Source organism: Triticum urartu, chromosome 2 (genome assembly GCF_003073215.2).
Source record: "Triticum urartu cultivar G1812 chromosome 2, Tu2.1, whole genome shotgun sequence".
In the NCBI taxonomy this organism is placed as follows: Eukaryota; Viridiplantae; Streptophyta; class Magnoliopsida; order Poales; family Poaceae; genus Triticum; species Triticum urartu.
In genome coordinates, this window is record NC_053023.1 from 111,925,440 (window position 1) to 111,938,842 (window position 13,403).

The 13,403-nt window shown below is 43.9% G+C and overlaps 1 protein-coding gene and 1 long non-coding RNA gene across 2 annotated transcripts; both read left to right on the forward strand.

Moving 5' to 3' along the window:
• The first annotated feature begins 3,695 nt into the window (after positions 1-3,695).
• On the forward strand, positions 3,696-5,478 carry LOC125536205. The gene is made up of 3 exons (XR_007294935.1): positions 3,696-3,862; positions 4,463-4,579; positions 4,970-5,478. It is a non-coding gene; the product is annotated as an uncharacterized LOC125536205 (long non-coding RNA).
• A 1,997-nt stretch (positions 5,479-7,475) lies between these two features.
• On the forward strand, positions 7,476-8,261 carry LOC125536206 (multifunctional methyltransferase subunit TRM112 homolog A-like). Its single transcript, XM_048699386.1, has one exon. The coding sequence runs from the start codon at positions 7,633-7,635 to the stop codon at positions 8,032-8,034; it is 402 nt and encodes a 133-aa protein (XP_048555343.1). The 5' UTR covers positions 7,476-7,632; the 3' UTR covers positions 8,035-8,261.
• The last annotated feature ends 5,142 nt before the right edge of the window (positions 8,262-13,403 follow it).

A 13,403-nucleotide genomic window follows, 5' to 3' on the forward strand; every position in this document is an offset into this window, starting at 1 on the left:
ATTGTTAGCTTTTGGTAGGAAGACATGTACGTAACCTAAGATCAGAGTTTAACTAGATATATGTACAACCTAAAGCAAATCAAGGTTCAGAGAGGCACACTTACCTTTGGCAGCAGCTTTTTCTTGCTGTTGATGTTGATGAACACAGCAGTCACACGAATAGATAAAGCATACATAGAAGGAGAAGCTGTCCAATAAAACTGATGCATGTTGACAGTTCCTCGAGTTCTCTTAAGATGATATAATTGTTTGGTAGACGCATGGATGGATGGACACGTACAGCTAGCAGCCTAGCAGTGCTAGTCACAAAAGAAAAACCTTGTGATTGATTCATGGTCATGGCACAACAACAATGGATAGTTGCTAATTGGTGATGGTGGTCGTGCCGCTGCCGCCTTCGGCACCATCCCAGCTCGCAGCCTCAGTCGATTTGCTCTGCGTCTCCAACCGTCCAAAGATCCCAACCCTATCATCGTCTCCTACCACGAGCTCGGCAACGAGATCGGACATGGCAAGTTCGGCTCCGTTCGGATCTATGGTAGGAAGACCTGTGAAATCCAACTCGCCGTTAGGCCTTTTCTGTCGCCTTCTCTCTGGTGGTCTTGGTTGTTGACCATGGTTGCCTTGTTTTTGTGCTCGTACAACCGTTCAAGAGGTTCGTGCTGATCGGGTGGGTGGCCCTGGTGAACTACGGCAAGGACTATGGCCGCCTCGTCGTCATCGTCGACGTTGTTGACCAGAACAGGGTGAGTTTGATCCCCTTCCCTGCTTCCTCCTGTCATTCTCGATCTGCTGCGGCGGAGGAGCCTTTATGGACGTAGTGATTGAGATCGTGCTCATGTTTAGTTTAGAATTTCTTCTCTGCGTGTCCCTCCCTTGGCTGTAGATTTGAGCTGTTCAAGGTGTGGACTTCTGTATAGTTCCAAGTAGAATTGTAACTGCACGGATATCATATTCTTGATGCGAATTTTTGATAGTTTTTGTTAGCTTTTACTGTAACTCGGTAACTTTGTTTTGCTTTGTTGCTAATAACTTGGTTGTGATTCGCATCCTAAAGTCCCTTAACTTCGATTGCATATATAACTAGCCTTTACAACTTGTACGAATTTGGAAGTGATTGTTGATTTTACATGCCATTTGAAGTTTACACTTGCCAAGTAATATTGCATGCTCTTGTCAGTGCAGTTATTCTGCCAGAACTTGTTTAATTTTTGTATTGACTCATCTCTAACATGTGGCCCTTTATCCACCCTGGCAATGTTTTTATTTGTATATGTTTAGCTCACCTGATCAGCCCCTAATGTGCCTTGCGGCCTTGCCTAAATGTGTGAATGACTACTGAAAATAAACAGCCAGAGTGCTATTGCTCAAATATATGCGATGTGTTTTGCCATTTGATATTTATTACTGTTTTCCTTGTGAAATAAATAACTCCAATATTCATTTCATCTTCCATGAGTTGTGATGCCTTCATCTCTTTATGCTTCTCATGATAGCCGCATTGCTCTGTTATACACTTATACCACTGTTTCTTGGTATATCCCCAAGAACGTCGAGGACACGGTCCACCGCGAGGTCGAGATCATGCAACACCTCTCGGGCCACCCCGCCGTCGTCACGCTGAAGGCCGTCTGCGGTGGTTGCAAATCGAAGGTGATTGTGCGGCGGCCCTCTCTCCTTCCAATCCTCTCTCTACCATTGGAGCAAAAGTTGCGGACATCTTGGCGGCGTTGGTAGTTGCAGCTGGGCGTGGTGTGGAGCGGGCATGCCTCTGTGCTGCGCGTGCTGCCGGTGGCATGCGTGTGTGCTAGCTGCCGTTGTGTGCGCATGTTGTGCTTGCGCTAGTGTGCGTGGTTGAATGGTGGTGTGTGCTGATCTTTCGATTGCTTTTTCCCTGCAGCCTGAAAGGGACAAGGCGATTGGGAGTCAGGGACTACATATCCCTCCTCTCCTTGATTTTCTGTCCAAAATATAAGGTAATTTGTTTATTAAATCCCATATGTGCTAAATTCTAAAGCCTCTAAACATTTCTTGGTCTTATGTGCCTGTTAGATTTTACTGAAGACCTTGTTGTCTTTGTGCTTTACCAGTGTGATGAAGTTCAGCACTATGGCTGCCATTATGTGTTATGTAATGGTCTAGTGGGCATGAGTCATGTTTGATATAGTTATCATTTCTATGGTTAAAGCTGACCATTTTGTAGGAAGACGTATGGGTTCTCGTCAAATGCAAGCTGTACTACTGTGAAAAAGTGTACTAATTTTTGCAGTGCATTAACTTGTAAGTAATGTCATTTGGTAACCACAACATCATTTAGTGCTTAGTCCTGTTTTGAAAATTTCATACCATTGTCCTTTTGGGCATCTAGGATCATGGGATTCTCCGTGATGGCAGCAAAGAGACAACATGGGGTGGAGATGCAGGTCGTCAGTACACTGAAGGCGTTGCGTTCTGTCAGGGCGTTGGGTTCGATGCAGAACATCGGAGACGTTGCCGTTGTCCTTGCACGACTCATCAGATCCAACCTCGGGCCCGCGCCAGCTATGTACGGAGCCCTCGATGCGGTGCTCAGTCTCTGCAACTGCAACTCGATGGTGAGTCCATCATCCATTCATTGCTCTCTGACTCGTACACATTTGAATTTGTTCTCGTTTTTCAGCCTTGCATGAAGCTGCCAGCTATTGAGGCCCTCTCTTAATTACCCAGTTCTGAGTGGAGTCAGTTGGGGTCGTCTATAAATTTTCTTGTGATGTGCTTGCAAACCAAGACTTTGTTGAGGCTTTTCTGCGGGGTCAGGGGAGACACCAGTGATCAAGCGGCAGCGGCCTACAGCCTGGGAGACCTGCACAAGGGAGCCGCCAAGATCTCCAACGACATCCTCGACTCTGTCGGGTGAGATTGATTCTTTTGCTCTTTCATTCTCCACTCGTCATGTTCTAGACCAAATAGATTGGATTTATTGGTATATTAGTTTATAAGCATCCGCATTGTTGTGATGTTGATGAAGATTTCAGTCTGTACTCTGTAGTAACCAGTTCTTGCCTCTTGATAGTTTCTTTTTGCAAAGACAATGGTATTTTCTCCAAACTTTTGAACATTTCGCAGACTAAAGTGACTGCATACTGGTGTTTCTTTGCTGCATGTGGCTAATTACTAGGCTAATTTGCTAGAATTTCATCGAGTAAAGATGAATTTAGGCATCTACGAAACAAAAACTGATTTTTTGCATCATTTCACGCATTGATTTTTTTCTTCTTGATATGTTTGTTGGAATGTGCAAGAACAGGGTTTCAGTATATGCAACAACAAAAAATTCGACAACAGTATACGCGAAAAATGGTGCTATTTGCGTTTGCTGCAATCTCCTCATACTTACCAGGGTTGAGTGCCCAACATTCCCGAAGATGGCACCCGAGACGTGTCCGCAGCCAGAAGCAGCGAAGTTGCCGTACAAGAAGCTGGGAGATTCAGATCTCCTTATTAGCGAGATAACTCTTGGAACAGTATGTGCAGAGCTGAACCTTCATGTTTCTGTTGTTGTTGTTGGTCCAGTTTTTTTACATCTTAGTCTAATGTTTACTTCTCTTAGATGATCTTTGGATAGCAAAGAACAGAGAAGGAATCCCATGATATGCTCTCTTATTCTTTTAATCAGGGCATCAACATACTGGACACCGCAGAAATTGCCGGTACACATTCCTTCCTTCCCTTCGACCACCGTCTTATTTTCTGAAGTTGATCCCAGTTTTAATTGAAATACTCCACTTCTATTGGTTGTTACTACCGAATGCAACCCAAGGAGACTCAAGGGAGGACTGATCTATATGTAGGCAGGTGGATGAAATCCAAGCCACGAGACAAAGTACCCTAAACCGGCCTTATAATTTATTTGCAGTTTTCTAATCCATTTGGAGTTCCCCGATTCCCACTTCAGATAGCATGCTTCTGAATCCATTTGTCGTTCCCAGCTCACTATGTTTCCGACTAGACAACTTTAGCCACCAAAATTTCTGGTTATTCAGATCACACTTTTCATCGGTACAATGCAGAAAGGTGTGTGTTGATGATCCCATTATAAAGGAAAGTGTCGAAAAGAGCCTTTCATGCTTATCTAAAGACTACACTGATTTTCTTTACATACACTAGGTAGTGTTTATTTCAAAGATTATTTTTGCTCAGAATAATTTTCACATCTTGTTCCAGATTGATTCATACACAATCATATTTCACATTTTGCATTTCCTTACTGAACTTGAAAATTGTAAATCTGAGTTCTCTTTTCCATCCTCTGTGAGTCCTTTTGTCGTCTTATACAGACTGTTTTCAGCACACATTCTTCATGTTAATTCTTTCATTTTTCACATAGAATTTTTCATACTTTGTTTGTATTAATATGTCATCATTATTATTTTATTTGACAAAAAAGACAACTTTGGCTCCAAAGTTTGCTTTATGTCTTCAGGCTAGATAGGTATGTCGCACGTTACGGTGAATTCAGTTACAATTCAACCAAATGGAGGCCAAGCGTCCCATGTGTGGATCAATGGAAAGCTTTCAGGAACTAATTGGTAAAGGGAAGGTAATAGTGTAATACTCCCTTTGTCCCATAATATAAGAGCGTTTTTTGACACTACACTAGTGTAAAAAACGCTCTTATATTATGGGACGGAGGGAGTATAATTTTATTTTAGAAACAACAACCAGATAATTATTAATTGAACACAAATCTTAGTATGGATCTATCTTTCCAAAGGATTTGGTGCATGTATTTTGCACACTCTTTAAAAACCATGTGCATTTTCGTTGTAATAATAGCCTAGATTTATTCTAGATTATGAACATATGATTGTTGTGTTCATAAACGCACATTTGAATAATTCACTCAGAGTATATGCATAAGACAGCCGAAGATAGCAGACAGGTAACCATAAACCAGTATATAATTCCATGTTTGTCTCTTCTAATCTAGGTACAATATATCGGTGTTTCCAATGAAACCACGTACGGAGTAATGCAGTTTGTACATGCTGCAAAGCTTGATGGACTTCCAAAGATTATGAGCATCTAGAATGGTTATAGTCAACTTGTGAGATACAGCTTCGAAGGTGAAACAGAGATGTCAGCCATAATTTATTCATTTTCATTCACTGGAATTCCATGCCATCCCTGTTGTTCTGAAACTTATTTGCAGACATGTAATTTAGAGAAAGAGGGAGGAAAGAACTCCTCGGTTGTAGTTCAGATCATCGGCCTGCTGTCATCTCTTTCATAATTAAAATTTTAGTCGAATAGTTATGTTTAGTGGTTATCATTCATCATCATCATGAGATGATTTTATTTTGTGGATGCTTGAGTTTAGAAAATTTAGGCTCTGCAGTCCATCATCTCTATAGGTATAAGTCTTTGTAGGATGTAAGACTGCTACTCTATGTTCATATAAGCCTACCTATTAATAATATTTCCGATTTATTTTATAAATGTACATTGCAAGTAATGCATTTTTGTTGGTCCTGTAAGTAATCAAAGTCCACATGAGTTGACCGGCAGTTCCATGTACATGCTCTAATCATAGCGACAAAAAGTGAATGAAAAGTGCGGCCACCTATCTGCCACCGCACATGCACGCCTCAAGCGGCGCCACCCGGTGGCGCCCCAACCACTAGTTACTTTTACTTGTCCACCTTTGGAACTCCCCAAGCTGAACAACAGTAGCCGAACTTGATATGGCAATTCAGATTCGCACTCCCTCCATCCGGGTGCATTGAGGGCTCTAGGTGCTGAAGCGCGACAAAGACGCGTGGAGAGAGAGCCTCAATGAGATTTGGCTTTTGCACTTCGGCTTAGAAGCCGAAAAAGTCCCTAAAGTCAAAAACCCATAAATGGTTGTCTTTTGTTTATGTTATTTTATTTGTAAGTCGAAGTGCAACAGTCCAAGTTAAACCTAACCAAACATCCCCTAAGCTGCTCCCCTCATAAAGATCCGGAAAAAAAAAACTTCCTAAGCCGCTAACGAATGCTAGAGTTTACGCTTTGGAGGAAACATTGAGGTATTAGGGTGCCTCTGCATTAAACCTGGCCATACGGCCGGCCCAACCCAACCATAAAAAGCCCTGGCACGACACGACACAATCATAAGAAGGGTTCCTCGCAGATTGGTCGGGTGCACAAGCTAAAATGGCAGGCCCGAGTTGACTTTTGGCTTTGTTGCTTGTTTTCGCCTTTGTTTTTTAGGTAAAAGAAAGACCAAAAAGACCTAAAGAAGTCAAAGTAGTACTAAAAAGTTCAGAACAGTGCTAAAAGGGCTGACTTGGGCTGCGTGTCGGCCCCTGAATAAAAAGGCCGGGTTGGGCTGGCCTGACGGGCGTGTTCAGTAGCCCTCGCGCTCCTCAACTTCTCAACTCCAGGTCGGGAGCCCAGCAAAACGGTTCAAATTCTGGCTATGGGAGTGAGAGGCTGGCTATTAGCGCAGTGCAAAAATGAAGGAGTAGTGGAGTTGGAAAACCCGAGCTCCCTAGGAAGCGAGAGTTGAGAGAAATTAATGCCTCCTGCCACTGCCAAGTGATTCATATGACGGAGTCCTAGATTAGGGGTGCTCTGCACGTCGATTGCTACCCTTTTGGGCTGGGCCGAGTACCCCCCCCCCCCCCCCCCAAGATCGTCAACCCAAGAACGCCAAGAAGGAATGACCCGAAGACTTGGCGCATACTCCAAGATTTAGAGGTAGCCTCCGACACGTTTACCCGTAGATGCGACCGGCTTATGTGTAACCGTAGGCACCCTGAGTATCTATATAAATCAAGGTGTCTAGGCCGTAGAGGGATGAATTCATTCACACACGATTGCAGTAGATCACTTGTATTCTGTACCCCATCCACAACAATACAATCGAAGCAGGACATAGAGTTTTACCTCCACGAGAGGGCTCGAACCTGGGTAAATATCGTGTCTCCTGTTGCCATCTAGCCAAGGCTACCAGATCGGAAGCCCTACCCGAGATCTATCGGATTTAGCTCCGACATCATACCGGTTCGATCCCTCGCGCGCCCTTCATCCCTTGCCTCCATTCCTCTCCCACACTCGACATCCGCCAATCCTAGTCGCCACAGACAGGAGTCAACGTGGTACACCTCGTCCGCCGAGGACCTTTGTCCCCACCATGGTTACTTGCCTCCCTCGTCGTCGGCCTCCTTCCACACCGCGACGACTTGCCTCCCCCATCGTTGTCGTAGACCACTTCGCCTGTCATGAATCAACCTCCTCCTGGTCCGGAGCCATCCTATAGTAAACGGGCCCACCGGCCCGTGTATTATTCAACCTATTGGGTTGTACAAATAAAAAAACGGAGCATGCCGCGGGAGCACAGGTGCCGCCCGTTTTTAACCGTGCCAGGCCAGGCCGGTAACGGGCCGAGTACGCGGCCCACGGCCCATCTGGCCAGCTTTAAGTGTACGTATATCGAAGCAACCAGCCCGAAAGGCCGAAAACCCCGTCCCGCAGCTTCACTTTCCCCATTCTCGTTCCAATCCACCACTCCGCCGCTAGGGTTTTTAGGTTTTAATCCCACAGCAGCGGCGGCCGTCGGCGGCGACAACCAAAACCCCGCGTCATCTCCAGCGAACTCGAGCGAGAGAGATGAGGCTCCTCACGCACAACTTCCTGGCGTCGAACGTGAAGGGCGTGAGCACGGGCTACCCGCTCGCGCTGGAGGTCGCCAAGACGTCCATCAAGGAGGTGGAGCTCAACGTCGACTTCCTCCGCGGGATCCTTCCCAAGATCGACTGGCGAGCGCTCTTCGCAGCCACCAGCGCCGCGGGGTTCCCGGAGCTCCTCGCCGCGGAGCAGCCGCCCGAGGCCGAGCTCTTCGCCGAGGGCGCCGCGGCGGTCGAGGGCAGCGCTATCCGCCGCCTCCACCACGCGCTCCTCGAGATCCACGTCGAGGAGGGCACCCTCGTCTGCCCCGACAGCGGCCGCTCCTTCCCCATCCTGAAGGGCGTCCCCAATATGCTTCTCCATGAGGACGAGGTGCGGCACTGACTCGCGCGTAGCAGGCCGGTTGCCTTGCTTGCTTGTTTGCTCGTGCCACATACGGTTATGCACTTCCAGGGCTTGGACTCCTAAGATTGTGTGTATGAACTATCTTAGTATGAATTGTGGATCTTGAAGTCGTACCTTGATAAATACTACTCCTACCTGTGACGTTTTGCTCCAAATCGTGCTTTTGTTTCAGTACATTGGGGCTTCTGAACCTCGACTTTACTCAACTGCTGCTACTGTACTTTTTGGTAAATTTTCCTTTGGTGATCATGAATGATTTAGTACACAGTAGTGCGAGGAATTGCTGCAGGGGGAAATGAACATATGAAATTACAGTTTATTTGTTGTTAAGTATAATTTGAAGTTCTGTTGAGGAAATTACTTTTTGATTGAGTATTTTGGGGTCAAAACTATTGCATAGCGTGCATTTTTATTCTCGCTGAGGTGTTACAATATTGAATCATCTCGTAGCATGCATGGTGTTAGTAGTGTGATTGGGACTGGTAAAGTGGTAATGAATCATCCATTCATTACCCGCAAAAAAAAATCACCCATTCATCTTGTATACTAGATGAAATTTTGATTATGAGTTGTGCCAAAACTACCAATTGAGGGCTGTATGAATCTGGCTGTATTTTTGTTATGTGTGTGTATAGGGGTCTCCTGTTTAGGTGCAGAATTTTCAGTCATACCCATCAAACAATTTCGTACACTAGTTTTGAAAATCTTTATCTTCCTCTTACTGTCTCTCATCATTGGGTACACCATATATAATATTGTTATACAATATATGTCATCAGTGTGTACCTGTGTTGCACACATGATTCTAAAAAAATCTCTTCTCTACTTCTTTTCCTATAAAAAAGCGAGTTGGTGATGATGGTGTGCCTGCCTTCGGGCCATATGTACCATTCGATCTTGAATCTAAGGTTGAGATTGAGATGAGACATGTTGGGCGGAGCCAACCACCAAAACAAGATAGTCTGGAAGTTTCTCCTTCTCTCGTGAGACAGATTATTCTAGAACCCCTCCAAGTTTCCTCGCCGCCGGCCCCTCTCCTCTATTTCCCCGTTACCACTGGATTTGAGTTGGGCGAGGGTCACGTCTGTTGTATCTATATCTATATCTATACCACTATATAGTGTGTGAATAAGTTTGAATATGGATCATTGGATGAACTCAATCTGATGATCAAGAGGTGGCAAATCCGAGCATTGCTGGCCATTCGATTTCCTATCAATTACATCAGATTCTGCCATGTGTACTATGTAGAAGTTTCCAATAGTTAAAAACTTAGTACACCCTTGTATTTGTCACATATACTATCTTTACACACTTCTCATTTATTCTAGAACCTTCCATGCATGATCTTGCTCCGTTAGAGTTTCTCGCCTGAATAGAAGTGTATCCATTTATGATTTAGTCTAGAATCTTTCATGTATGCTCTTGCCCCATTAGAGTTCTCGCTTGAATAAAAGCGTATCCATTTATGATTTAGTCTAGAATCTTCCATGTATGCTCTTGCTCCATTAGAGTTCTCGCTTGAATAAAGTGTATACATTTATGGGATTATTTGTGAATTTTACTCATGGTCAAAGACTCCTGATGAACCATTTCTTACATTCCATATATCTTTTCAGAGAATTTCAGCCAAATGTCACAACACTATATTTAACCTTAAGGTCCATACATATAATGCGTTATATTAGTGTATTGGAACACAATGCAGCTAAGGTTTTCCTTTTCAATGATGTAATATGCAAGTGTCAGTTGCAACGATATCTCACAACTCACGTGCAAAGCACGTGCAACTCACTAGTAACAAGAAAAACCTGTGTTGCACACATTTATATGGTGTGTACCTATGTTGCACAAATGATTCTAAAATAAATAAATAAGGAAAACCTGTGTTGCACACATTTATATCCGAACACATCGTGTACCTGTGTGGCACACATGTATATCTTAACTTTTTGTCCAATCTAATGGGCGAGTCTCGAAACTCCATGTTAGCCTTAATCACGTAGACGGGAACATAAAGTTCCACAACTGTTTTCTACTATCCCCAAGTGTTGTTGTCAGTTGTCCTATTTGTGATGGCAGCATAGGCATCAGTTGCTTGCTTGCTCATATCATTTCCCCATTTGGGTCCAGCCACAAACTTCCACTTGATGTTCAATGTTTTTGTAAGATGCTTTCCCTTTTAGAAATGCTGTTAAATCGTAACAACAAAGTAATTGAGCGATTAGGATGTTCCTGATAGCAATTGGCCAGTTAATGTTTTGCTCCATTGTACAGTCCCCTATAAGCAGAGTTAATGTTTCCATTTTTCTGGAGCAGATATTCATCTATTTTATTGCTTGCGTTTTAGGTGAATAAGTTATGCCAATGGCTTTGATAAGTACAGAAAGGTGTGTAAATTTCGTATTGTAGGTTTTTAGATTTATGGTACATGCTACTCCAGCAACTAAATCTCCAGCAAAAATAGCAACTAAATTTCCACATATTTAGTGCAGTAGGAGTACTATTTTACAGAAACTTACATGATCTACTGTTTCACAACTATATATGTGGAAATGTACTCCAGTAAATAATGCTCATGCCTGGAAGTGTGCAGCTAGACACCTAGTACTGTTCGAGGAAATCTCCAGATGCATTTAACAGTTCACACCTTTTGTCAAATGGAGCTCTAGGCTCTTTTGGTAACGTGAAATCCAAGCAGGAATAGTTTTCTGTTCTAGTAGCACCTCTGAATCCTGTACTGGTCCTCACAAATTACAGCAGATCAAGCCAGGCAGCTAGCTTGGCGTATGAAATAATGAAACCCACAACTCCTGGTTGGTTGGGTTGGTGACCAAATGCAAATTTCTGGCGTTGGTAGTCTGCAGGCACATCACAATTTGATGGGACGTCGCAAGGCCCGTTGTAGGAGCATCGAGAGAAAGTTCTGGTTCCGGGTGGCACTCCCATATTTGACTAAGACGTTTGATCACTTGTACGCCGCTGTACGTCCAGTGCGTTCATTATAGTTTCATCCAGTAGACATTGGAAGACTTGCTGTAGAAATCTTTGGAAGATCATGTCGAATGGTACTGATACGGTGGCCTGGCCCGGCCATTGAAGAACCTTCAGCTGTCCCTGTTAAATGCAACCCACTCTGGGTGCACGCCCGTTCAAGGAAAATGAAAGGTGGAACATTGATTGAGTAGTGAGGACTGATGGAGCGGGCCAGTTCCAAGATCTGAAGTAGGAGTAGTAGCATTTTCTTTTCAGTGTTATGGAAACAGCAGCAGGCGATAGTTCAGGAGAAACCCTCCGATTGGTATATAAGTCTGACACAGGTATTTAGATATTTATTATTTTAACTAACAAAACATATGTAGTATGCCATATAAATTATAGGTTTAGAAACTCCATTCGATGATGAATTTAAAGATATATTGATTATACGCACTGTTGAAATATATTGTCCGTTTTTCTTCATCAGTTCGGACTTTTGAATGAGTTGGCTGGAGTATGAATTCAATATGATATCTGTGCCAAGATATCTTGAGTTTTAGGCTAAATAAGACGTATCGTCCGCTTCTCTTGAGAAACTGCCTCCTATCCATATTAATTGTTGCTGACTTATTTGTACTAAATTAGTGATAATTTTTTTGAAGGAAATGGAGTAATAGTTTTTGGACTCTAAATGTGTATTTCTTTATATGAACTTTCCGCTAAAGGAAATTGGGCGCCCCCATAAGCCTGCAAACACGACTACTTCTCTCACTCGGGTCTGACCTATAGAAAAAACTCTCCCTCGGGCCCACTGGGCAGTAGACATCTTCCGCCTGTAGAGCACGACATTCGCATGCGCACCCTGCGTCGGCCGTCAGGAATCACGCACGATTTCTCACAGGTAGACGACCGAGATGAGCGCGACGAACGGGTGAGCCACCTCTTTGGGCCGCTCCGGCCGGCGGCCGGCGGGCGCTGACCAGCGTCTTCCGGGCCCACCTCGGGCGACCCAGTATCGCGGCGTCGGCCGGCGTGTGTACACGGCCGGGCAGGAACCGGAGGCGTGCACGAAACCTGGCCCATCCCGTGTCGCCCGAGACCGGTCTTCACTTCTGCAGCTGTTCCGGGCCCACTCGCCACCTACTTCCTGCCAGAAACAAGTGTTTGGAGCGGTGTGGACGAGCTATCCGAACACATCATAGACCCCTGCCGTACGTGCGACTCGGTTCGGTAGCCGAACAGCCCGAGTCGGCCCTCAGCTATCTGTCGCACGGACCCGGTCTCAATCCGTGCTAGTAATAGTCTTTTCTGGATTGGTTTTGAGACCTCTGGTCCAAAATAAGTGTCACACTTCTAAACTGAAGTTTGTTCAAAACTACAATGTTAAAAATATTTTTATATTATGAAACGGAGGGAGTACAAAACTTGATAAAAGTAGTACTCCCTCCGTCCGAAGATACTTGTCATCAAAATGAATAAAAAAGATACATCTAGAACTAAAATACATTTAGATACATTCCCTTTTATCTATTTTGATGGTAAGTATTTCCGGATGGAGGGAGTAGTAACAAATACTCCATTCACCCTTCTAAAGAAAAACTCTGTTCAACGCACGTGAGGGTGACTCGCTGTAAAAACAAACAACTATGGCCTGGTCGTCTCTAGTCAACATCAATTGCCGTTCAGTCAAAGAAAACAAGCATCTCTGATGTACTTGCATGAACTTTGTTGTTTAGACGGGCTCAATCAAGTAGCAGTGCTCAGGGTAAAAGAAATAAATCAGGTAGTAGTGCTGGCACGTCACTTGGCTCCTTGCTCACTTCGGTGGATGGATCTTACCAGCTATTTGAAAATAATTGTTTCCCAATCGATTTAGAAATAGCAAAATGGAAAGATTTTATTCTTGTCATTCAGAGTCCTCGGTTTTCTTCTCTCCCTTTTCACATCAACAACAACACTCATGCCTCCCGCAAAAAAAACACTCATGCAATGAAACGAGATGGCATGTCATGTATTAGTAAATGCTCTAACATGTTTTCCTATCGTGTACTCTATGATGGAGAACATCATTTATCTTTTTCAAAAAATCAGTGATGAAATTCGGTTTGAGTGGCGACTGTATTTAAGATCGATTAATCAAACCCTCTTGCAAGTCATCATTAAAATAGGAATTATAGGCACAAATGGTGTTGTCACTCTTTAAGTTCGAAGGGGTCCATGTTGTATTGCTTAGCTAGATGCCTTCAATGGTTATCGAGTATTTAATGTGTCTCACAACCCTACCATGTATAATATATGAAGGTTTGCGAGCATGGGAGATTAAAATGAAAAACATATGTACAAATTGAAGGGACGGAGAAATGGAGGGT

Bases quoted from the DNA above. Each gene is read 5' to 3' on its own strand.
- LOC125536206 (XM_048699386.1), top strand. From the start codon at position 7,633: ATGAGGCTCCTCACGCACAACTTCCTGGCGTCGAACGTGAAGGGCGTG.